We start from the raw sequence: 27,578 nt of genomic DNA on the forward strand, positions 1-27,578 counted from the left end.
CATGGCAAACGAATAACTGGATCAAATCTTGTTCTCTACATTTGTAGTTCTCAGCCTGCATCCAGCTATGTCAGTGATCCCAGAGATGCAAGCCAGGACTCTTAATCTTGACATTATTTTAGAAACCATACTAATTAGTTGGTTAATTTAATAATAAGAATTAAAAAGACACTATACAATGTTTCTGTGGTGTGTGCTGGACCATCAATATGCAACAGCTCAACTTATGTACCAGTACTGTTCTACCAATCATTTGATTCAATTCCTGACTACAGCATAAATACACAGGCAAATATCTCACGAGTTAGCCAAAGATGCAGCAGAGTTTTATATTGAACAAGGATGATTTGAACTAAGCACAAACTTTACAGCCTGCACAAAATCTCTGCTTCTTTCAGCTTCTACAACTATGCAATCCAAAATTCCACCAACTGCCTTGCTAATTAATAATTACATTAGAAACTCTCCTCCTCTAAAATGCTCCTGAAAAACCACCGCTTCGAATAATGTATTGGTCACTCTTAACAACCTTCTTGGCTTAGAATCTATTTTCTTCATACTCATCCATAAAACATCAAATGTAAGTTTGTGCTTAAAAGTAAAGGTGGTAATCCCCATCTTTATACATCATAGTTTGGAACATGGCACATTTCAGATTTGTTCCAGATAGGACTTGTCCCATCACACATCCTAAGTCTCAATTGTTGGACTATACAGTTGAAGCTTAATGGGCTAGTTCTTATTCATTGATAAATCTTTGACACTGGCATGGAGTACTAAAACACTTCCTGCTGTTGAACTAGGATTATTTGGGATACTGACAATTCAACCTATTTCAAGGGAAATGGGAAGAATTCCAATGGTAGGTCTTCCACCCTCGTTATGGTCAATGAATCATTTGACAGATCAATCGTTAAAAATACTCTAGAACAATGCAATCTTGACTGGCTAGTATAAGATGACTGAGTTTTTATATATTGAATCATTGAGACATACAGCACAGACACAGACCCTTCAGTCCATGCCAAACATAATCCCAAATTAAACTAGTCCCACCTGCCTGCTCCTGGCCCATATTCCTCCAACCTTTCCTTTTCATGTACTTACCTAAGTGTCTGTTAAACATTGTCACTGTGCGCATACCCACCACTTCCTCAGGATATTTATTCCACACGCAAACCATTCTGTGCAAAACATTTGGCCCTCTTGTCGTTTTTAAACCTCTCACCTTTCAGCTTAAAAATATGCCCCACAGTTTTGAAATCCCCCATCCTAGGGAAAAGACAACTACCATTTACTCTATCTATACCCATCATGATTTTATAAACCTCCTTTGCTCCAGTGAAAAATATCCCAGACTTTCTTCATAACTCAAACTTTCCAATCCTGGCAATATCCTGGTAAATTTCATCTGGACCATCTCTGGCTTAATCATATCCTTCCTATAATAAGGTGACCATAACTGGACACAGTACTCCAGAAGAGGCCTCACCAATGTCCTGCACAACCTCAACATGACTTCCCAACTCCTATAGTCAAAGGACTCAATAATGAAGGCAAGCACGCAAAACGCCTATGTTGTAAGAAACCACATATTTTTTCCTGTTGGACAATAGACTGGAAAATGGTTTTATCGCTGTGCTTCCATTGCTGCAGAGTCAAACTCTTCGCACACACTACCTAACACATCTACACTGAGTCCCTTCATCATATTGTTTATAACAATTGAAAACCCACCTTCTTATGGTCAATTCCAGATGGGCACTAGTCTTATGGGCAATTCCCACATCCTACAATGTAAATGATTCATGAAAAACGTTTGTCGTCTCCTCTCTAGATATTCTGGAAAGATTTTAAATTGATGACGATTGGTTCTTGACCCACTCATCAAAAGGAAGAGATTTTCTCCCTCTACAGTATCAAAACCTCTCATCTTGAAAGCCTCCACAAGGTTATCTTTCAACCTTCTACTTTCAACTAAAGTATCTCACCCAGGGAACATCTTGACAAAATTCTTCTGTACCCTTTCTAAGGGTTTTATCTTTCCTGAAGTACTGCACTTGGAATTGTCCACATTCACTTATTTCTGAAGAAATAGTCCATACGTTGTCAAGAAGAGTCAGACCAGACTCAAAATGGTAACTTGTTTGGTTCTTCATGGATGATGCCAGACCTTCTGGATTTCTTCAGCATTCTTTTATGTTTACTTCAGGTTTCAAGCTTACCTTGTCGACCAGAACATTGCTTGCTCCCTCTGACTTAATTTCCACTGAATTGCTGATCATATTGCTTAGCTGTACTCTTATCCAGTCATAGATAGATCATCAGTTTCTGTGGAGTCCTTCGAAAGTCTCTTCCCTTCCTTTCCCACCGATATGCTGTCCCTGTTTAACATCTCCCACAGATATGGATTAACATCAATCCCACCCTCCCACTCTTGAACAAACTACAACCTCTGTATTATTAGACTGGTTACTCAATATTCCATCTTAGACAAGCTAAAATTTCATCTGCCTAAGAATTGGGGAAACCAATGCCTTTGAATTCCGTTCATATCACAAATACTGTACTTTTCAGACTAAGGGGTCACCTGTGGAAGATAGAGGAGATATTTATTCTCTCAGAGGGTAGTGAATCTGCGGAATTCTTTTCCACAGAGGACTGTAGAGACTGTGACTCTAGGACTGAGATAGACAGACTTTTTTTATCAGTAAAGAAATCAAGACTGTAAGAAGCTGGAGATCAGAAAGAAAAACAGAAATTGCTGGAGAAACGCAGCAGGTCTGGCAGCATCTGTGGGGAGAAAGCAGCATCAATATTTCAAGTCCCAGCACTCATAATCTTTAACAAAACCCTTTTCTTTCCTCATTCACCCGCTTTGAGACCCTCCTTAAAACTACCTCTGACTAATATTTTAGTCATTTCTTGTTATACCATGTTTTGTGCAGCATCTGAAATCTCTATGAAGCATTTTCAAACATTTTTCAAAGTTAAAGGTGCTACATAAATGGAAGTTAATGCTATGAGTGCCAATGACGATCCAAGTGTAAGCTACACATTTGCCTTTTTGACTGTAAGCAGGAGGTTAGATGGTTGAAGAAAAGCTGGTTTCAAAATAAACAAAGAAAAAACATACCAAATATTTTATTGGAAATGAAGCAGATCTTGAGAGGACCTCACTGCATCTCATGTGTCAATGTATTGTACTTTACACTCTGAAGAACTCTATGAATTGTATTTAATCTACTATAAACATACAAGCATAAGATCAGTTACTTGTTTCACCTTTCAAAGACCCTTCATATTGGATTGCAGCACTGTACTTGCAAATCCTAGCACTTTAAACATCAGTTTTTCTTTGATTGTTTGGATGCATGAAGTTCTAACATGCTTGGAACAGTATTACATACTTCTCAAACAGATAACAGTTACTACAGTAATTTTCTATCTCGTTGTGAAAGTGTGCCCGAATCTAATTAAAACACATATGCATTGGTTTAATTAGTTTCCCAGAATCAACATTTTCTGACAATTTGGCAAATAATCAATTCAGCATTAATGACCAGAAGTAGTATGAGCAGGGGTAGGCCAGGCAGCTCCTTGAGCGTGTTTTGCAATTCAGTAAGACCACAGCTGACCTGACTGGAGCCTTAACTCCATTTGTCTGTCTAGCCCCTGTAACTCATGATTCGTTTGTCAATCAAAAACCTGTCTAAAACAGCCTTGAATTCATTCAATGACTGCCTCCACTGCTCATAGCGCAAAGTCTAAAAGCCCACTCAGAGAAGCAACTCCTCCTCATCCCTATCTTAAATGGGATGCACTTTATTTTTAATCTATATCCTCCAGCTCAAATTCCACAAAAAGAATCATCCTGCCTGTGATGTCCTCTCAGAACTTTTCTGGTTTCAACAAGTTCACCTCTCATTCTTCTAAATTACAATGAGTATAGTCCTAGAATTCTAGAATCCCTACAATGTGGAAACAGGCCCTTCGGCCCAACAAGTCCACACCGACCCTCCAAAGAGTAACCCACCCAAACCCATTCCCCTACCTCATTATCCTATACTTACCCCTGACCAATGCACCTAACCAACACATCCCTGAACACTTTGGGCAATTTAACATGGCCAATTCACCTAACCTGCACATCTTTGGATTGTGGGAAGAAACCGGAGAATCTGGAGGAAACCTATGCCGACATGAGGAGAATGTGCAAACTTCACACAGACAGTCGCGCAAGGCTGGAATCGAACCCGGGTCCCTGGCACTGTGATGCAGCAGTGCTAACCACTGAGCCACTGTGCCGCCCCAAACCTGCTCAGATATCAACTGAGCGAATCTTCTCAGAACTGTTTTCAATACAATTATATTCTTCCTTAAGTAAGAAAACCAAAATTGCACATGGTAACTCTAGGTGTTGTTTCATTGAAGCCCTATGTAACTATACTGAGCTGATACTCAGGAATAAAGGCCAACATTCAATTTCCTTTCCAATCCTACAAAACAGTCTGAAATATGCTATAGCAGAAGTTGTCTCTACCTGTTAATTTTGCTCTGCAAAGCCTTACAAGCTGCTTAATCACTTCCAGGATGTTGAGAGTCACAACTGCAGCATGGCAGTGCATCAAACTGTCCATACTTTAAACAGGTAAAATAATCCGTAACCATGTGCAGCAACACAGTAGTTCAGTGTTAGGCACTGCTGCCTCAAAGCACCAGGGACCTGGATCGATTCCAGCCTTTGGCGCCTGTCTTTCTGGAGTTTGCACATTGCCCCAGTATGTGTGTGGGTTTCCTTTGGACGCTCCAGTTTCCGCCCACAGTCCAAAGATGTGCAGGTTAGATGCTTTGGTCATGCTCAATATCCCCATAGTGTCCAGGAATGTGTAGGTTAGGCGAACTAACATGGGAAATGCAGGGTTACAGGAATAGGTGGGGGGCTGAGTCTAGATGGGATATTCTTAGGAGGGTCCATGTGAACTTGATATGGATTCGATGTTCTCTAATAACCGAGAAAACATGCAAAATTAAAAGGTTGCGAGGGGAAGAAAAAACGTATCACGTTAAGGGATGTAAAGGAGAAAAAAAATGGTGCATTTACAAAACTGACCGAGAGACAGAAAGCAGAGAGTAGTTGTGAAAGATTTTTCCAAACTTGAGGAAATTTTGCAGTGGTATTCTGTAGGGAAAGGTTTGAGGCCCATTGGTCTTTCTTTGATATAGAAATGGTTAGATGAGGCACAATATCAAAGTTTTTACATTACACAAACTAGTAATGTATTGATGTGGATTTGGTTTACGCATCAGAAGGCATTCCGTAAGAGATCAGCGGGTAAAATTAAACCGCATGGAATCAGGTGGTTTATTAACATGGATAGAGAACAGGTTGGCAGACAGGAAACAAACAGCAGGAATAAACAGATTTCTTTTTAAGTGGTAGGAAGTGACTAAAGGGTGATCACAGGGATCAGTGCTTAGATCCCAGCTAATAACAGTATATATTAATAACTTAAATCAGGTGACTAGATGCAATTCCTCAAAGTTAGCAAACAACACAGCTGGGTGGGAGAATGAGCAGGAAGGTAGGTGCAGAGATGATTCAGTGTGACTTAGTAAAGTTGAGTGAGTAGTACATGTGTGGCAGATGAAATATAATGAGGATAAGTGTGAGTTTATCAACTTTGGTAGTATGATTATTATCTAAATGGCAATGGATTAGTAAAGTAAGCATGCAGGTGCAGCAGGCAATGAAGAAGGCATATGATTTGTTGGCCTTTATAGCGAGAGGATTTCAGTACAACAGCAGGATGTCTTGCTGCCACTGTACAGGACCATAGTGAGGCCATGCCTTGAGTACTGTGTGTGTTTCGGTTTCCTTATCTGAGGAAGGATAATCTGGCCATGGACGGAGTATAACAAAAGTTTACCAGACTGATTCCAGGACAGGAAATATGAAGAGAGTGTGGTTAGGATGATATTTACTATTGCTTAGAAGAATGAGGGGGGTGTCTCATAAAAAAAAGTATAAAATTCTGACAGACCCAGACAGGGTAAATGCAGGAAGGATGCTCCTGATGACCAGAAAATCCAGGACAGGGCTCATACTTTAAGGATACAGAGTGGTATGATATGAAGACGAATTTCTTCATCCAGAGAGTGGTGAGCCTGTGGAATTCTCTGACACATTGGTTGTAGCCAAAATAATGAATGTTTTCAAGGAGTTAGATACATTTCTTAGGGCTAAAGGGATCAAACGGTACAGGGATAAAGCAGAAACAGGTACTGAGTTGGATGATTCACCTTGATCATACTGATTGGCTGGGTGGGAGCGAAGGTCAAAAAGCTTAATCTGGCTTCTACTTTCTATGTTTCAGGAAGGACAGGAATAGACTTGAGGAAGTCCTGAGTTAGTGCTGGAGACTGCAGTGGGTTCCTTTAATCTGATGATGTCTTGGGTGGAGAATTGAAAAGTCGATCTCAATCTCCCAAAAGGGTCAAATGCGTCACCCTAGCACCTGTTTGCCTTACCAAATATGTCTAACTAGCGTATTAACTTGTATCTATTATTAACATGCAATAAACTACATCTTGTTCATAAGACGATTGCCTCTTCTTCCTAATATTCACTGATGATTCATTCTCTATTACGGTTAACCAATCAGGTCCTTAAATGCAGTATAGAAAAGATGACTGTCCAACTTGTTTAAAGTTTTATTTGAAAGAGCAAAAAGGCCACATTCTTGAGTCACAGAGTCACACAACGAAGAAACATACCTTTCAGTCCAACCAGTCCATACTGAACACAATCCCAAACTAAACGAGTCCCATCTGCCTGCTCCTGGCCAGTATCACTCCAAACCTTTCCTATTCATGCACTTATCCAAATGGCTTTTAAACATTGCAATCGTACCCACATCCACTATTTCCTCTGGAGGTTCATTCCATACATGAACCACCCTCTGTGCAAAACATTTGCCCCTCGTATTTTTTAAATCTCTCTCTCTCATGTTAAAAATGTGCCCCCTCATCTTGAAATCCCCAATCCTTGGGAAAAGACAACTCTATCTATACCCCTCATTATTTTATAGATTTCTAGAAGGTCGCCTCTTAACCTCCTTCATTCCAATGAAAAATGTTCCAGCCTATCCAGCCTTTCTTTCTAACTCAAATCTTCCATTCCTGACAACATCCTGGTAGATCTCTTCTAAACCTTCTTCAGCTTAATAATATCCCTTTTGTGACTGTGGCCCCAGTTATTAGTTGGCAGTGGTTGGTTCTGCAGCACTTACAACATGGTACTCTGTGATGAGTTTAGTTGCTCAAAAGTCTCAAGGTAACAACGCTGAAAAAAATCTATTTGAAACAGGAGAGCACATCACATGGAAGGAACAGCAAGGTAGAAGTATAATTTCTGGCTAAAATCTTCACCCCAGATCTGATAAGAGATGCAGGAGAAACTGTGAGCTAATAAGAGAGAAAAAAAAATTCAGTCAAACTTGGCAGTTACAGCATCCCAACAGAATGAGGACTTTTCAGGGTTGACCCAATTTGAGGTTCAGTTCTGTGAATAAAGTTAAAAAAATTCTGTAGGCAAGGGGAAAACTTCAAATTAACAGCACTCAGGACCAAACTGGGAAGGACAAAAATTAAAAAGGAAAACTTATTGTTCACAGTGAGCACGGATGCCATCATAAGTGGACACCATATGGGACAACTACAGCAGTTACGTCAAGGGCTCTGAACATAATTAATATTTTGGTTGTAATATGGGAAACACTGCAGAGCAGATTTCAGGCAATTAAAGGTTAATTTAAAATATTTATAAGACAGACACTGACAGAAAAATTTTAACATGAGATTTTGTGATAAAGCCAGGAGAAAAATAATTTCAACTCAAGAGGTGGCGGAAAGATTTATAAAGATTCTAACATCTGGGAAAGCGATGTGCATTATGTCTTGGCAATGATAGATGGGAAAGTGTCCATTTTGTCTGCAAAAAACAGTGGGAAACCTCCATCTGAGCTACATAAAGTGAGAAAACCTCCATTTTGCCAGAAGAGAGAAAATCCTCATCTAATCTCAAAAAACATAGGAAAGCCTGCATCAAACAGTACAGAGATAGAACATTGCTGTTTAACAGATAGGACTGGCAAAAGAGAAGTCAGCTGACAAATTAAATTTAGTGCAGTGAAGTGCGAAGTGATGTAGTTTGGAAAGAAAAATAAGGATAAGATGACTTAACAGCACAATATTTAAGGTGCAACACAGAGGCGTGTGCCAAAATATTTCAAAGGGTCAGGGCAAGATAAGAAGGCTCTTAATTAAGCAGTAGTAATAGAGACAAAACACAAAAGCAGCAAAGTGATGCTAAAACATTTTGGCATCTTGGGTGGACCAGGGCTGGAGTTCTGTGTTCAATTCAAGGATTTCATTCTCTTTCCACACAGACCTTCTGACCATCTCCAGAATTTTCTGTTGTTGGTTTTATTGCATATTTCCATTTTCACAGAATCACAGAACTGACACAACACAGAAAGGGGCTATTTGGCCCAGCTTGTACAGGCTGACCCAAAAACACCCAGATGCCCTTTCTAATCCCATCTTCATGTACATGGCTCACAGACCTGAAGCCTTAAGGTGCACATCCAGATACTTTTTAAAAATGAGTTTCGGGTCTCTGCCTCCACCACCAACTCAGGCAGTGAATTCCAGACACCCGCCATCCTCTGCATAAAAATATGTTTCCTCACATCCCCTCCAATCCATCTGTCCGTTAGCTTGAATCTATGACTCCTGGTTTTTGAAATCTCTGCCAATTGAAACAAGCTCCTCCTATCGACTTTACCTATATCTCTCACAAATTCAAAGCTGGTATACAAGATTAACCATTGGACCACTGTACGATGGCTCAAGGACTGTTCCAACAACACAAATCACATCAGAGTGTTTTTCACATCAAATTTTCAACTGCTCACAATTTAATAAAACCTGCATTTAAAATCGCGTAGGCAACATTTGCACTACATGTGCACCAAGCAACAACAGTCACGAACAAGTTCCAAGTGACCCCTAAGAATTTTAATGGCACTACCATCCTATCAGCAATATCGAGACATAACTATAGGCCAAATATGTGATTGCACTGGCCGTACCAGCACGGCTACAAGAGCAGAGGTTGGTACACTATAATGAGTACTTAACCTCAACATCCTTCAAAGAATCTTCAATAGCCAAAGACTCTCATCAATTTTTAGTGTGTGTGCAAGTAATTTCTTGAGACTTATGGTTTCCTTAAATTTACTTGTGCAGTCAAACAAACATAGAAATTTAAAGTGACCGATTATGTGGCAAATTTCAGGTTGCAGCACAGTTGAATTGCTTAGAGAACATTTCTGGCAGCTACAAGTCTTAAATCAGGAATTAAGGAATTGTGACAGCCTGCACTGGTTTTATTATCTAGCACCAGTTTCATGCCTTTTCACCATATCCCTGACCACCATGTGCATCCAAATAATCATCTTCTTGAATACCTCAGTGGTACCCAGTCTTACAATATTTCCAGTCAGTGCATTCCATACCCTAACTACTTGCTGCTTGAAAACATTTTTTTTCTCACATCACTGGTGCTTCATTTGCACATCACTTTAACTCTATGCTCTCTCATTCTTTTTTCTTTTATGACTGGGAACAGCTTCTCCCTCTGTATTCAGCTCATGGTTTTGAAAACCTCTATCAAATGTCCTCTTTGCTGTCTTACCTACAAGAACAGACAACTTCTTCAAGTAAGGTCCTGGGGAGTGTTGCTGAACAGAAACCTTAGAGTGCAGGCTCACATTTCTTTGAACGTGTTGTCACAGGTAATTCGGATAGTGAAGAAAGCATTTGGTATGCTTTCCTTTTTTGGTCAGAACACTGAGTTTCGGAGTTGAGAGGACGTTGGTTAGGCCAATTTTGGAATAATGGAATGTGTGGTCTCCCTCCTATTGGAAAGATGTTGTTAAATTTGAAACGGTTCAGAAAAGATTTACAAGGATGTTGGCAGGATTGGAAGGTTTGAGCTATTGGGAGATGCTGAATAGGCTTGGGCTGTTTTTCCTTGAGTGTTGGAGGCTGAAGGGTGACCTTATAGAGGTTTATAAAATCATGTGAGGCATGGAAAGGGTAAATAAACAAGGCATTTTCCCTGGGTGGGGGAGTCCAGAACTAGAGGGCACAGATTTAGGGTGAGGGGGGAAGAATTTAACAGGGACCTAAGGGGCAACTTTTTCACACAGAAGGGGTGTGTGTGTATCTTCCTCCTGCCAGAGGAAGTGGTGGAGGCTGATAATAATTACATTTAAAAGGCATCTGGATGAGTATATGAATAGGAAAGGTTTAGAGGGATATCGGGCGAGTGTTGGCAAATGGGACTACATTAGATTCGGATATCTGGTTGGCATGGACAAGTTGTACTGAAGGGATGTTTCTGTGCTGTACATCTCTATGACTCTATTCGTTGCAAAGTTTCTCAACCCTGGTACTATTCTCACTTAACCTGTCTATATCCCGCAGCAGTCTCGGTATTACCATTATCACTTGTCTTTCCACATAGTTTTGTTCATATATAGTATGCACAGTACATTTACTTTCTTGTGACCCCAGCACTAATTCCTGTGGCACATCATTAGTTGTAGAGTGCCAACATGAAAATGGCCCCCTTATGCCAACTCTCTGCTTTCTAGTCAATTGTCTATACCACCTCCAACACCATGGGATCATCTTAATAGCCTAACGTGTACCACCTTACCAAACATCTTTGGAAAATCCAAATATGTTACATCCATTGTTAGGCCTTCATCTATTTGGCTTGTTTCTTCCTCAAAGATTTAGTAAATTTGTCAGGCATGATTTCCTCTTCATGAGGCAATGCATACTCTGCTTGATCGTATTAAGGATGTTCTATTACATCCTTTATAATAGACTCTAATACTTTCCCAATAACAGAACATTAATCTAACCATTTCACAGCGTCTGTTTTTTTTTGTCTCCTTTCCTTTTAAATAAAGATGTTACATTGGCAATTTTCCAATTTTCTCAGACTTTTCCAGAAGCTAAAGATTCCTGGAACGTTACCAGCAATGCATCTACCATCTCTATAGCTCGTTCAGTTAATATCGTAGGATGCATCCCTCAAGTCCATGGAACCTATCAGTATTTAGACACATTTGCAAATTGCTTCTGCATTCTCCCCAGTGATTTACATATTTTCTATAATATGGCACACAGATCTGTACATAACATTCTACAACCTCCACAAGTCTAACAAGTGTCTTGTACAAGTTCATCATCACCTCCCTTCTCTTGTATTTTATGCTCCCACTCATAAAGCTAAGGATGCTATACACTTTACTTACTGTTCTCTCTACTTATCCTGCCACTTTCAATAACTTGTGCACGTGCTGGTTACAGATCACAATCTGAAGCATTCACAAAGAATATGTTTTAGATTTCAATATAATTTTAAAAAATAGATGCAGAGTAAATCACAGTGGTTCAAGGAATGGCATTGTGGATTTATAGGTTGAATTAAACTGTTTCTTCAGGCTAACATTTGATGAGCAGATTGCTTCTGGAACAACAAACCACTCACACTCTTGACAAATTAGGGAAAGAGGTCTAACATTAATGTCATCAAGTTAGAAATCACAGGCGGAAGAAAATGATATATATACACAGCTGCTGCTCAGATCATGAAGATCTTCCTCTTACTAAGTAAGAGCACAAAATAAATGTTTTAAAATCAATTCAATTGTCAACTTCAACACATGCCTTGAAAGAAAAAAAATTCACTTTGAATTGTATAGAAGATAAAGTTATTTACCTATATAAGCAGTCCATATAATCAGCACCCTTACTGTACTCTTCCCAATATTTATGGTACATAGTCAAAATCTGTTCTTCGGAATCCAGAACTTTCTGTAAATAAAAGTATATCAAGGACATATCCTTTTCAATGACAAAATTATTTCTAAGATCAGGGCAACTGGATGATTTGGATGAATGTAAATAGTACAAGTATTCGAAGGGCAGAATGGCCTACGTCTGCACTTATTTCTATTGTTTCTATTGTTCTATTTCTAAGTCATGATTGGCAACTTACTGCAGAATCTCTGTTGATAATGAATTTTGGAGATTTTGGTGAAATTGCAAAGCACACTGTAAAAAGTACTTTGAATTTGTAAAATTTAATGCTTTAGTACTGTGCACGACTACTTTTGCTATGTTCATATCTTTATTTAGCTCTGAGTCACTTTTGTGGAACATTTCTGCTTCAAAACAGTTATAATGTGGAACCAGACAAATTAGTACCTCTGCACTATTTTTACAAAGTTTGGTGACTTATAAATTTTGGAAGCATTACTATGTCTATCTGGTGTGCATGTTTCATAGGAAAGTGGAGCAGTCAGTATATTCTGCATTGGTTGTTTAGCAATGCTTATCTACCGATGCATGGATCATTGTAAACATATACTGCAGTTTCAAGGTATTAAAGTCATGACTTCACTGGATTCTGATAGTTGCCCAACTATGAGTTTTGGTAGGACATAAGAACATAAGAGCACTAGTAGGCCATCCAGCCTCTCAAGCCTGCTCTGCTATTCAATAAGATCATGGCTGATCTTTTTGTGGACTCAGCTCCACTTACTCGGCCGCTTACTATAACCCTTAATTCCTTTACTGTTCAAAAATCTATCTTTGCTTTAAAAACATTTTACAAGATAGCCTCAACTGCTTCACTGGATAAGGAATTCCACAGATTCACAACCCTTTGGGATAAGAAGTTCCTCATCAACTCAGTTTTGAAACTACTCCCCATTACCTTGAGGCTATGCCCCCTAGTTCCAGTTTCACACCCTAGTGAAAACAACATCCTTGCTTCTATTTTACCTATTCCTCATAATTTTTATGTTTCTGTAAGATCCCCTTCATTCTTCTAAATTCCAAAGAGTATATTCCCAGTGTACTAAATCTTTCCTCATAAGCCAACCCTCTCAACTCCAGAATCAACCTAGAATACCTCCTGACATCAATAAATATGATGCAGATTTAGAGTTTGCTTGCAGCATTTGTCCCAGTTTTAAATCATTGAATTATTTTTGGGTAAAAGCCACAAAGAAATTCAGAAAAAAACATACTGACCTAGACAACAGTGAGAACATCAAGTTCATTGCCTCATGTGATTGAAGTAAAAACCAACAGAAGTGAGAAGGAAATTAGATTCCCTACAGTGTGGAAACAGGCTCTTTGGCCCAACAAGTCCCCACCGACCCTCCTAAGAGTAACCCACCCAGTCCAATTCCCCTACCCTACATTTACCCCTGATTAATATACCTAACACCATGGGAATTTAGCATGACCAATTGATCTGACTTGTATATCTTTACGATTTTGAGAGGAAACCCACGCAGACATGAGGAGAATGTGCAAACTCCACATAGCCAGTCGCCCGAGGTGGGAATCGAACCAGGGTCTCTGGCGCTGTGAGGCAGCAGTGCTAACCACTGAGCCACCGTGCCACCAATAGAGGCAAAGAACGACAAATTTAGACAAAGAAAACTAGGAGGAGACTCAAGTTGAACATAAACATCAGTGTGGACCAAATGGTCTGTTTCTGTGCTGTAAAAAGAAACTATATACTATATCCTACTCATAATGTAGTGGTTCTGAGGGCAAGGTGAAAAATAGCTGTGATCCCAATAATACATCTATTTTAGTAATCTCCTTTCAGATAAATTAGCACAGCTCAGACTCTGGTTTGACAAAACAAAATATTTTACTCATTCTTTTTCTGCATCAATCAAAAATATGTTTACTCACTTCGATTTATATTTTACAGCAGTCCAATATTCAAAAAATTTGGACTAGAGAAGAGTGAATAATGGATTTCCCCAATCACAAAAGACACTTCTTGACAAAAGAATGGAGCAAAAACAATAAACATTTCCTATTTAAATCCCAGAGTAAAAATCATTAAAGGGAAATCAGGGGAAATTATTATTTTCCATAGTCCAGGGTGCCAAGACTAAGTGAAACACATTAATAGTTGGGTAACTTGCACCATTTAATTTAGCAGAGACAAAAAAAGACTTTTTATTCAGTATGGAATTGGGAAAAATAACAATGGTATCAATTGGTGATGAGTTCATCTGATGACAAGTTTTTAAAAGACAAAGGTCCTTGATTTAAAGGGAAATTGACCTCATTTTTGAGCGAATCTGAGCAATTGTGGAAATGTACTGACAAACAAGATTAAATATTCGGATTGTAATCCTATAAGGACTGTAAAAGCATCAGCTGTGGAACACAAACAACCAGATGAATAACATAGATGACAATTTTAAACATCTTAATATTACTTTTGAAGGTTTTTAACAAAATGCGAGTTTTATCTACATTTTGACATACTTGGGGAAATCAAATAAATTGAAGAATTGATGGGTTGAATTTTCAATCTCCCAATGAGTTGAGACTTAGACTGAAAATCATGCCTTTGGAGATGTCAGTGGTTGCAACTACCTCAGTGACACAATTAGATTTTCAAAGAAAGGGTGGTAAGTTGGGATGGGGAGCTGGTAACTTGCACACTTCCAATTAATTGCTTGCTGAACTCATTTATGTTTGGAACATGGGAAGAACAGTTTACAATTTTCGCATGGGAAGCAAGGGGAGCAGAGAGAGTCTGGAACACATTTGTGTTGAGCTGTTGGAAACACAGTGGAGAGACATTAGTACTCATAACAGCACTGTGAAAATGGTATATAAAAGGGGCAATGTAAACTCATACATTGGCATAGAATTGTTACAACTAGGGTAGAGGGGCTTGAATTTGAAAGGAACTTGAGGCTGTGGGAAATCTAGGGTCACCTTTGGACATGCCTGCTTTGTGTGGTTCACTTGAGCTCTTCTTCCAGAGGAAGAGAAGACTTATCTCTTGTACAGTCCAGCTATGATCAGAGCAATTCTGGTCTCCCTCCTATCGGAACAATGTTGTGAAACTTGAAAGGGAGAGACTTAACAGGCTGGGGCTGTTTTCCCTGCAGCGTCGGAGGCTGAAGTTTATAGACCTTATAGAGCTTTACAAAATTATGAGGGGCATGGATAGGGTAAATACGCAAAGTCTTTTCCTGGGATTGGGGAGTCCAGAACTAGAGGGCATAAGTTTAGGGTGAGAGGGGAAAGATATAAAAGAGACCTACGGGGCAACCTTTTCACACAGAGAGTGGTACGTGTATGGAATGAGCTGCCAGAGGAAGTGGTGGAGGCTGGTACAATTGCAACATTTAAGAGGCACTTGGATGGGTATATGAATAGGAAGGGTTTGGAGGGATATGGGCCGGGTGCTGGCAGGTGGGATGAGATTGGGTTGGGATATCTGGTCAGCATGGACGAGTAGGACCAAAGGGTCTGTTTCCATGCTGTACATCTCTATGAATCTACGAGCTCAAGGGAGGAATCAGCAAACTGTGACACTGCAGAGGAATGGTTTCTACACCTGGTCTCCCTGATTCAAAGGTCAGATGAAACTGTTGTTTGCCTCTTAAATTATCCTGCTGTGCTTATTGTGAGCTATACCCACACCCTAACTGGCACTGAACTCGGCTGCAGGCCAATTAGTAAATATAGAATGCAGCAGGGAAAGAGGTCCTTCAGTTCATTGTCTGCAGTCACCATGATATCACTCTAAACTAATTGCATCTGCCTGCACATGGTCTGTATCTCTATTCCCTGCCTGTCTGTTTTAAATATCTTTTAAATGTTGCTTCTATATCTGCTGTTACCATCTCCCCTGGCAAGACTTTCCAAGCACCTACCACCCTCTGTGTAAAAAAAAAGTCTTGCACATTTCCTTTAAACTTTCGCCGTCTCACCTTAAACCTATGCCCCCGAGTGTTTGACATTGCCACTCTGGGAAAAAGACCCTGACTATCCACCCTATCTATACCTTTCATAATTTTAAGTCCTTCTGTCAGGTCATCCATCAGCGAAAAAAGCTTGTGCAAAAACAATCCAAGCTAATGCATTCCAAACCAGGGAATAGCCTGGTAAAGCTCTTTTGCACCCTCGTCAAAGACTCCACATCCTTCCTACACTGTGGTGACCAGTACTGCACTCAATACACCAATGTGACAACTAAAGTTTTATACATCTGTAACCTGCCAACGTTTCTCTAAAATAACCCAACTGATGAAGGTAAGCATGTTGCTTGCCTTCTTTACTACTTTATCCACTTGTCCTACCACTTTCAGGGAGTAATGGAGTTGCACCTAATATCCCTCTGTTATATCAATGCGCCTAATGGTCCTGCCATTTACTGTAAAGTTCCAATTGCATTTGGCTTCCCAAAATGCAACGTGACTGGCTAATACTTAGAATATTACATTGTATTACAGATTCTAAAATGGTGCAGGGCCTTGGAAAAATTCAAGGTGTCAGGTTCCTGACCTTGAAAGGAAGATTTGGCTCCACATTACTTTCTTGCTCTGCACTTTATGCATTGAATGCAACCATTTAAAGTTTACAGTAAAGGTGATAAAACTGAAAAAATTACCTTGTACAAATGTTGGACGTGATTTTCCAGAAAGATTTTTGTTTCTGTGTAGAGTCGTTCTCCCAGAGGTTCTGGGTAGGCAACACACAAAGCATAAATGTCTCTGAAGAGAATATTAAGGGTCTTCATTGCAACAGGCAGGGGAAAATAGTTAACAAAACATGTTTAATAATCATCAAAAGTAAATCTTAAATTTTATGAATGATTTCTTGAGATACAGCTTACAAACTAAACTTTTATTAAACTTGTGCCTGGTGAGGACTGAAATTTGTCTTTTCCCAACCAAAAAGAACTTGTACACAAACGATGCAAAAAAAAAACAATTTTCATTGCTACTTATATTTCAGCCAACATAGTCTTTTCACAAGCTAATCAGCAATTGAGTTATTTTTAGTTTGAATTATATATGGTTTATTTGATACCCACCAATTAGTTATTTGCATTGATAACTGCTTCTTTCAGTATGTACAAAATCTGCATATTACATAATAATTTAGGAGCTGTTAATTAAATTCCTGCTACTTACTTTCTTACTGTACTTATAAATAAAATTCAAAATCTTTTCATTATTTACAATCAAACAAACAGATCACTTGTTGATCTGCTTTCAACTTTGACCTATACACACCCTATTATTTTTCACAAATTGCCTGTGCATGGTTCACCATGAAGTTGTGAATGTATTATCTTAATTACAATGCCAGGAAAAGTGGGAGACGGCACGGGCAGGCTGACACTAGGCACATGGACACACAAGATGGCCACTGAACCACAAGAATGCCAGCACAATGCACTCACAACCTAGTTGATTAGTTTAAGGCGGGTGGGGGAGAAAATACACATGAATAGCGTTCACTGTCCGTTGAAGTGTCTAGGTTCAGCCAACACCTTTGATAGAAATGCGATGAGTTTGATACGGACTCAATACAAAGTGATCATAGCCAGGGCCGCAGCAACCGTCCTTCTCAGGAAGAGCGATTAGTGCCCATTACTACAGCAATGGACTTCCATGCCGACATTGAAACTGACAATGACAGCACTGAAATTAACAATGGCTGTGCTGGAAATGATAATGACTGTATCGAAACTATCAACGATTCTGCAAAGTTTACAACGAACAAACAATGTTACAGAGATAATAACCTCATCATTGACCTATTATATCACAAAATGTATAAAAGTGTCTTGAAATCCTCTCTGGGCTGAGAGATGACTCGCAGCTGACCACTGTGCTGTTAGTGTCTTTCTCTCCCCAGAGCTCCGGTATTTCCTTGTACAATAAACTCTGCCATTGAACCCCGAATCTGACTCCGAGGCTGGTGATTTTCCGCACAACAATTGGTACTGTGAGCTGAGTTCTTATTACTGTTGCCCTGGTTGAAGGCCAGAATCGGGGAGCCGGGGTAAGAATCTGCAAATGGGAAGAGTCAGACCAGGCCAATGACACAATTTAAAAGGCATACCAATTGCAATGTCTGGTTTGCTAAAGTGCGTAGTTAAAAAAAATTTCAGTGCATATCCATGGAGAATACGTATTTAACTGTATTAACTGTTGTAAGAATCTGCTGCTTGTGCTGAAACAGCCAGAGGACAAGGTAGTGCCTGTCTCAAAGACTCTGCCCTAAACTGGATGTTAAGAGGGGTAGCTCGCCTCGCCTCGCCTCGCCCCCCCCCCCCCCCCCCCCATGAAGGTTGGGATTTGAAGTGGGAATTGAGGCACCAAGGGCACTAGGAGTTGTGAAGCACAAGTGGCAAAGTCAGGTAACATTGGACTCTGTTGGGGCAAACGACGCAGAGTCCAGTTAGAATTTAAGTTAAAAGTTGGGTGCTGTTTGCGTTTGTAATTTCCAATGTGGTGGGGAAGAGTAGCTGATCACTCTGACCAAGAGCCAAACCTCAGTGGAGTGCACATTACCAAGGTGGGGAGCATGGACATTGTGAGTAACTGTGATACACTGTCAGTCCATGGTAGAACAACAGAGCTTGAATAGTGGCGGTGGCCAGGAGGGTAAAGAGTCTCACTAGTAGAGAGCACACTGGGCTAGAGGTAGGCTTCTGGGCCTATCAGGAGAAGTTGGGTCAGTAGAGGTGGGTAATACAAGTCCCGGTAGACAGCACACCCTACTAAGCCAGCATTCCCAGCTGACTAGTAGGTACCGACTAGTAGCGGCGGCCGGGAGGTTAGAGAACTCCCATTGGTAGAGAGCACACCTTGCTCAGAGGCTACTGCAGCTATACAGACGGTGCTGGGACAATATTATTGGCCGGGGGTAGAGAAGTCCCGACTGGTTCGGTACACTTTACTGTTGGTGGTATCCAGGAGTACACAATCTGCTAAATGGCAGATCAAAGTTTTAAGGGGGATACTGCAGGTCCCCTTATTGAGACATACAAGGTTGACAGAGTAAATGAAGAAAAGTGGTTGGGATCCATCCCAGACATCAGCTAAACAGAGAGACTGTATAGATAAACAAAAACAAAATAAAACTAAGAAGATAGGGGTAATGTTAGTGTACCAATTAGCAGGCCTAACTGAACAAGTAGGTGTCTCCACTAGCAGGTGGAGAAAAAGCCAAGAACAAATTGAGGAGCTGGGGGATAGGATAAAGGAGCGAGAGCAAAGATGAGAAAAAGTACAGGAGGAAAGTGAGACTGACTCTCTTCCCTCCTCTGAAACCATCCAGAAGGGACCAACTGCTCCCTCTGTTAGTTGAACTGTGCAAGAGTATAACTTAGCACTGGTTACCAGAGGAGGAACAGACTCACAGCCCAAAGTGAATTATAAACACTTCACCCCTGGGAGAGGCAGCAGATTATGGCCTCCCTGGGCAAATTACAGCCTAGAAGTGCAAACACCAGATTCTGGGAAGAGCTGGATAGTGTATAGGTAGGGCACCAACTACACCTGAGAGACATACACCAGCTGGTCCGGGTGAGCTTGCCCAGGAGATAAATGGATTCAGGTAGATGGCAGACCCGATGCCACAGCAGCCTAAGACTTTAGGGGATGACGGTAGACACATGCCTTTGCCCTTACAGCTGAGATAGATGCCCAGCAGGTCCCCTTCGCCAATTTTAAAGAAGAAATCCAGAGGGTGTTTGGAAATGCTCCCACAAACTGGGGCAGATCATGATCAATAAGCAACTTCAAGGGAAAGGAGCCTCTGAATATGGGGAACGATTATTTAGGGTCTATCAGGAATGCTCAGGGCAAGCGAACCCAGATTGGTGGGGGGGGAAACGAGGCATTCATCCAAGCTTTTAGATATTGGCTCTCTAGTGCCCACCAAACCATCCTGAAAATGGAAGTAATAATGTCCCAGGATTATTATGATCTGGTTGAGTGGGCTAGCGGGGTGCAGGAGGCAGAAGCTCCTGCGATAAAGGCAAGACCTGACAAAGTGGACTACTGGAATGGAGACAAGAGTGGAATAAAACTATCCTGCCACAACTGTGGCTGACAGGGACACTTTACTCGAGAATGTAGGGCCCCAAAGGGAGGGAATAGAGCAGGGAACAATGCAAAATACTGCAGCCACTGCAAGAGAATAGGATACATAGAAGCAGGGTGCTGGGAAAGGCATGGGGCACCCCTCAATACCATCTGGAACACTGTGGAACCGCAAGAATCCCAAGGTCAGCAGAGCTGACAACTAGATGCCCCCATTCGTGAGGGTAAGGGAGAGGGAGAATTTATGTGCCACAGTGATAGGAGGGAGATAATGTGAAATGCTAGTAGACACAGGAGCGGTTAAGGGATTTGTTTTTCTATTTAAGGGGACTTATACGACAGACACACCAGACCTCCCAAACCTGTTCACGGTAGGGACAACTGCACCCCTTACTGTACCATGCCCCAGCGAGGGACATGTTCGGAGAAGGATAGTGGCCCGCTCCATCAGTCAGGGGTCCTGTGCAGACTGGCAGGTGCCCACCACTTTGGGGTCATCATTGAGCTATGGATTCTTGGGATCTCTATCTTTGCGAGGCGCAGCAGGGGTTGTCAACGCTAAAAGCTGAAATTACCTTGTATGTGGCCTGACTATCTTAGGCAATAATATGTCAAAGCTCTGGAAGCAATTAGTACAGAGCTGGCTGAACTCAGACTCTCCACATAGCAGATGCATTACGTAGTTGATTATCAATTAGCACAGCAAGGAGGAGTTTGTACAATTATTGGTCACAATTGTATCACCCATGTTATTGATGACTCTTAAAACATTACAGAAGCCGTCAAGAATATCCGAGACCAACTAGATAATTTGACAGGGAGCCACAATTACAGACAGTAGGCTAAATTGGTTGATAGATCAATCTTGGCACACGGGATAGTTCTCCTCATTTGCACTCATGCTGGCATTCTGTGTGGGCCTCTGGTGTTTAAAGCTCTGCTGTAATGCGATACTGACCAGAAATGTACCAGCAGCAAGTGTTACCATGGAAGAGCCCCCAACAAAATTGGCACTCCATAATACCCCTCAGGAGGAAGACCTCCTAGAGATGACCCACCTCTACATGTAAATTGGGTGGTCTGCGGGAGATGTCCAAAGTCACCTCCTTGACCACAAAGAGGGGAGACACGCAAGATGGCCGCTGAACCGTAAGTTGGCCACTTGACACACAGGATGGCCGTCAGACCACAATATGCAGAGAGACAGCAGAGCAAACATAGATACTGCCTGGGGCCAGCAGAATGCCAGTACAATGCACTCACAACGTAGTTGATTAGTTTAAGGCAGGTGGGGGAGAGAGGACACATCAATAGTGTATACTGCCCGCTGAAGTGTCTGCCGACAGCTTTGACAGAAGTGCTAATAGTTTGATACAGAGTGATAATTAAGGCTGCAGTAATCGACCTTCTCAGGAAGAGTGATTAGTGCCCATTACTACAGCAATGGACTTCCGCGCAGACATTGAAACTGACAATGACTGCGCTGAAATTAACAAAGGATGCACTGGAACTGACAATGACTGCACCAAAACTATTTACGATTCTGCAAAGTTTACAACAAACAAACTATGTTACAGAGACAATAACCTCATCACTGACCTATTATATCACAAAATGTATAAAAGTATCTCGACATCTGCTCCTGGTTGAGAGAAGACTCACAGCTGACCACTGTGCTGTTGGTGTCTCTCTCTCCCCAGAGCTCCGATATTTCCTTGTACAATAAACTCTGTTGTTGAACCCCAACTCTGACTCTGAGGCTGCTGATTTTCCCCACAACACAGGCAATATATTTCTCACATTTCTTTGATACTTTTATTTTCGTGATGACAAAATGCTGGACTTTAAAATATTATTTCAGCTTCACAAAAGATGTAGCACATTGTTTTTTCAAGTTAGCATTAAAAAGGCATTTGTTAGGCTAGGCTTCTAATTATCTACTATCTTTCTTTCATTATAATTCAAACAAAATCGATTTCCTCCAGAAACAAGACAGTGGTAAGTGTCCAGCAGATTAAAGAAACTATAATAGCAAAGATATTGTGAGCAAATGAATGGGAGTAGGTAGAATAGAGAACGGCTTATGCCCGAAACGTCGATTCTCCTGTTCCCTGGATGCTGCCTGACTTGCTGCGCTTTTCCAGCAATACATTTTCAGCTCTGATCTCCAGCATCTGCAGACCTCACTTTCTCCAGAATAGAGAACAGCCTAATCTAGACTCTAATCTAGAGAACAGCCTACTGAGCTCACTCTACCACTCAATACAATCATGGTTAGATTAGATTAGATTACTTACAGTGTGGAAACAGGCCCTTCGGCCCAACAAGTCCACACCGACCCGCCGAAGCGCAACCCACCCATACCCCTACCTTTACCCCTTTAACCTATCACTACGGGCAATTTAGCATGGCCAATTCACCTGACCCGCACATCTTTGGACTGTGGGAGGAAACCGGAGCACCCGGAGGAAACCCACGCAGACACGGGGAGAATGTGCAAACTCCACACAGTCAGTCGCCTGAGTCGGGAATTGAACCCGGGTCTACAGGCGCTGTGAGGCAGCAGTGCTAACCACTGGGCCACCGTGCCGCCCACGGTGGTTAATCATCCACTTCAATGCATTTTCCAATACTATTGCCATTCTCCTTTTAGTCACTGATATTTAAAAATCCTTAAATCTCTACTTTAAATACATTCAATTTTGAGCTTTGGGACAGAGGATTGCGAAGAGTCACAACCTTCTGAGTAAACAAAATCATCAGCTCACTCCTAAGAGGCTTGGCCCTTATTTGAAATTGTCTCTTGTTTCGAGACTCTCTAACGAATGGAAACATCTTACCTGCATCAACGTTTTCTAACCCTCTTAAGTATGCTGTAAGTTTCAATGAGATCACCTCTCATTCTTCTAAACTGCAGAGAATGTAGGCTCAGTTTTCCCAATCTCTCTTCAGACAACAGCCTTAGTGTCCCAGGAACAAGTCAAGCGAACACTTGTTGCACTCTCAATTACAATAATATCCTTCCTAAGGTAAGGGGAGCAAAAGTGCACACAGTACTCCAGGTTCAATTGAACAAAAGTTCAAAACAGTTAAAGGAAAACCTTGCTACACCCCTATTTAAATCAACTTGCAATGAAGACTAGCACACCATTCACCTCAAAGTTCCTGCTGAACCTCCATAACAGCCTTCAGAATCTTACTAACGAGAACACCTGGGTTCAACATGCCACAAGCAGATGCCAATGTGTCGGCACACCATTCGGCATTCATGGAACTTCCCAGCACCTGAGTGGCCACATTCCTTAGAGGGAACGTCGCCCAGATCCCTTGGTACATCTCCACTTCCTAAATTCTTACTCTTCTAAGAAATACTCTGCACATCTACCCTTCCGAAGATTGATAACTTCCCATTTTCCACATGATATACCATCTGCCTTGCTCTCGCCCTCTCATCAAGTCTGTCCAAATCTCTCGAAGCCGCTTTGTATCTTCCTCATTGTCATTTCCACCTGACTTTGTCATCCCTGAACCTGGAAATATTATATGCGGTTCCTCAGCCAAATCTTCGATATATCTTCTGAACAGCCGGGTACCCAAGTACTGATGCTTGTAGTATGCACTAGTCACAGCCTGATTCATTATATTCTTGCTGCAAAACAGAAAATCTGCACACTACCTAAGAAAACAGTCACTCGCTTCCTTTTGTTGTTGACTTTTTTTTGTATATGAACAAAGGAACAGAAGTAAGCTGTGTAGCTGCTCAAGCATCTTCTGCTGTTTCAATAAATTCCCTATTTACTTAATTTATCAATCTCCCTTTGCAGTTTAGACTTCCATCTATGTAATTTACAAAGTCATCTTATTTTATGTCATCACAAATTTCGATATGTGGTTTGCTGTTGAATTATCATAACGGTTAATCAATACAGTATAGTAAATGACTGAAGCCCAAGTACAGAATATTACCAGACTCCACAATTCAGGCAAGCAGTGATAGTCAGTCACTCAATAATTACAAGCACATTTCTTGATATCATCCTTAACCAGTAAAGCACCTCCACCTCCTCCTTGTCTTTTCTTTCGGAATACAGAGTACCCTTGGACATTTACGTCCCAGTCCTGATCCTTCTGTAACTACGTTTCAGTAATCCCCACCAGCTCAAACCCATTTGTTTCTGTTTGTGCTGTCAGCTCATCAACTTTATTCCAAAAACTGTGTGCATTTAGGTACAAAACTTTTAAATAAGTTCCACAGCTCCACAGGGACTGTTTCCACACTGGAGGGATTCCTGATAGGCACAGCAGTAATTATAGATGATTTGAACATGAATGTTGATTGGATTAATAAACTTGGCAAGAGTAGCCTCGAAGAAGGATTCACAGAGTATGAGGATTTGTTTTTTTTTTGAGCAACATGTCATGGAGACAACCAGAGAACTGGTTATTTTAGATTTGGTATTACGTAAGAAGGAAGAATTGATGAATGGTCTTGTACTTCAGGATTCTCTAGGAAGAAGTGACCACAACATGCAAGAGTTTCAAATTCGGACTGAAAGACTGAGGACAGACTCACATATGAGAGTTGGAGTGTTGGGCCATGGTAATTATACAGGCTTGAGGAAGGAGTTGGCCCAAGTTGTTTGGGCAAAAATATTAAAGGCGAGGACAGTTGATGAACAGTGGCAAATATTTAGGGAGATACTAAATACTTCTCAATTAAAATATAACCCTGACAGAAAGAGGAATTATAAACAGGTGAAAAATCATCCATGGCTTAACAAGGACATCAAGAATAACATACCAAAAGTTCCCATAAATATATAAAAAGGAAGAGAAAATAAATGTTAGTCCTTTAGAGGATGAAAATGATGAGGTAATAATGGGAAACTCAGAAATGGCAGTGGTACTAAACCAATATTTTGTCTCTGGTTTCAAAGTGAAACATAATAATTTCTTCCCAAAAATTGTAGTTACCACAGAGGAACTTTGTGAAATTACTATAATGAGGGAGAAGGTATTAAGTAAACTGGTAGGATTACAGGCAGATAATTCCCTGAGGCCTAATGGCCTGCGCCTGAGGGTATTAAAGGAGGTGGCAGCACAGATAGTCAATGCATAAGTTATGATATTCCAAAATTTCCTGGAGTCTGGAAAGGACCGTTAGATTGGAAACATGATAATGTGACCCCCTTCTTCAAAAAAGGAGATCGGCAAAAAGTGGAAAACTATAGACCAACTAGTTGACCTCTGTAGTGGGGAGTTGCTGGAGTCAATCATAAAGAAGGAAATAACTGAATATTTATAAAAGCATAACTCAATTCAACAGCGTCAGCACAGTTTCATGAAGGGCAAATCATGTTTGACAACATTGCTGGAGTTCTTTGAGGATGTAACTAGCAAGGTGGATAATGGGGATCCAGTGCATGTGGGATATGTAGACTTCCAGAAGGCATTGACAAGATACCACATAAAAGATTGATCCAGAAGGTGAGATCCCAGGGGCTAAGAGTAGAGTATTGGCTTGGACAGAGGATTGGCTGACTGATAGAAAGCAGAGAATAGGGATAAATGTGCCTTTCTCTGGATGGCAAACTATAACTAGTGAGGTACCACAGTGTTTAGTTTTGGGACCTCAACTCTTTACAATCTATATAAATGATACACATGCAGATAAAGGTGTAACATAACAAAATTTGCAAATGACACTACAATAGTTGGGAAAGCAGGCTGTGATGAGGAGTTAGAGTTTATAGATGGATATTGATAGGCTGGGAGAATGGGTGAGAACGTGGCAGATGAAGTTTGCTGTGGATAATTGCAAGGTTTTCCATTTTGGCTGGAAAAATAGAAAGGCAAATTATTACTTAAGTGGGAACAGATTCAAAGTGCATCATTCCAAAGGGACCTAGGTGACCTTGTACATGAATCGCTTAAAGTAGATATGCAGCTATACCAGATAATAGGAAAGGTAAGCGGAATAGTGGCATTTATTGCATAAAGCCTGGATTATAAAAGAAAAAAAGTGTTGTTATAATTACATAAGGCATTGCTGTGACTACACCTGGAATATTAGAACATAGAACATAACAGCGCAGTACAGGCCCTTTGGCCCTTGATGTTGCACCGACCTGTGAAACCAATCTGACGCTCACTTAACCTACCATTTTCATCCATATGTCTATCCAATGACCATTTAAATGCCCTGAAAGTTGGCGAATCTACCGCTGTTGCAGGCAAGCCATTCCCTACTACTCTGAGTAAAGAAACTACCTCTGACATCTGTCCTGCATCTATCACCCCTCAATTTAAATCTATGTCCCCTCATGCTAACAATCACCATCCAAGGAAAAAGGCTCTCATTGTCCACCCTATCTAATCCTCTGATTGTCTTATATGTCTCAATTAAGTCATCTCTTAACCTTCTTCTCTCTATCGAAAACAGCCTCAAGTCCCTCAGCCTTTCCTCGTAAGACCTTCCCTCCATACCAGGCAACATCTGAGTAAATCTCCTCTGAACCCTTTCCAAAGCTTCCACATCCTTCCTATAATGTGGTGACCCAGAACTGTATGCAATACTGCAAGTGCGGCCACACCAGAGTTTTGTACAGCTGCAGCATGACCTCATGGTTCCGAAACTCAATCCCTCTACTAACAAAAGTTAATATACCATATGCCTTCTTAACAACCCTATCAACCTGGGTGGTAACTTTCAGGGATCTATGTACCTGGGCACCAAGATCTCTCGGCTCATCTACACTACCAAGAATCATACCATTAGCCCAGTACTCTGCATTCCTGTAACTCCTTTCAAAGTGAATCACCACACACTTTTCTGTATTAAACTACATTTGTAACCTCTCAGCCCAGCTCTGCAGCTTACCTATGTCCCTCTATAACCTGCAACATCCTTCAGCACTATCCACAACTCTACCGACCTTAGTGTTGCCCGCAATGTACTAACCCATCTTTCTATGCCCTCATCCAGGTCATTTATAAAAATGACAAACAACAATGGACCTAAAACAGATTCTTGCGGTACCCCACGAATAACTGAACTCCAGGATGAGCATTTCCCATCAACCACTACCCTCTGTCTTCTTTCAGCTAGCCAATTTCTGATCCAAACCGCTAAATCACCCTCAATTCTGTGCAATAGCCTATCAAGGGGAACCTTATCAAATGCCTTACTGAAATCCATATACACCACATCAACCGCTTTACCCTCATCCATCTGTATGGTCACCTTCTCAAAAAACTCAATAAGGTTTGTTAGGCATGACCTACCCTTCATAAAACCATGTTGACTATCCCTAATCAACTTATTCCTTTTTAGATGATTAAAAATCTTATCTTTTATAACCTTTTCCAACACTTTACCCACAACGAAAGTAAGGCCCACTGGTCTATAATTACCAGGGTTGTCGCTACTCCCATTCTTGAACTAGAAAACAACATTTGCTATTCTTCAGTCTTCTGGCACTATTCCTGTCGACAATGATGACATAAAGATCAAAGCTCTGCAGTCTCCTCCCCGGT

At 40.9% G+C, this 27,578-nt stretch overlaps 1 protein-coding gene across 4 annotated transcripts in view; it reads right to left on the minus strand.

Moving 5' to 3' along the window:
• The window catches only part of cul2 (cullin 2), a 76,462-nt gene that overhangs the window by 37,915 nt on the left and 10,969 nt on the right, over positions 1-27,578 (minus strand). For 3 of the 4 annotated variants that reach the window (XM_087987525.1, XM_087987527.1, XM_087987526.1), the window contains exons 3-4: positions 16,592-16,694; positions 11,864-11,958 (exon numbers count right to left, since the gene is read on the minus strand). In XM_087987525.1, coding sequence (XP_087843651.1) covers positions 11,864-11,958; positions 16,592-16,694 — 198 coding nt within the window. The remainder of the gene's footprint in view (positions 1-11,863; positions 11,959-16,591; positions 16,695-27,578) is intronic. The other variant, XM_087987528.1, reaches the window with a different exon arrangement.

This window comes from Chiloscyllium plagiosum, unplaced genomic scaffold (assembly GCF_037043375.1).
Source record: "Chiloscyllium plagiosum isolate Xiang-an unplaced genomic scaffold, Cpla_swu_hap1 HiC_scaffold_5, whole genome shotgun sequence".
Lineage (NCBI taxonomy): Eukaryota > Metazoa > Chordata > Chondrichthyes > Orectolobiformes > Hemiscylliidae > Chiloscyllium > Chiloscyllium plagiosum.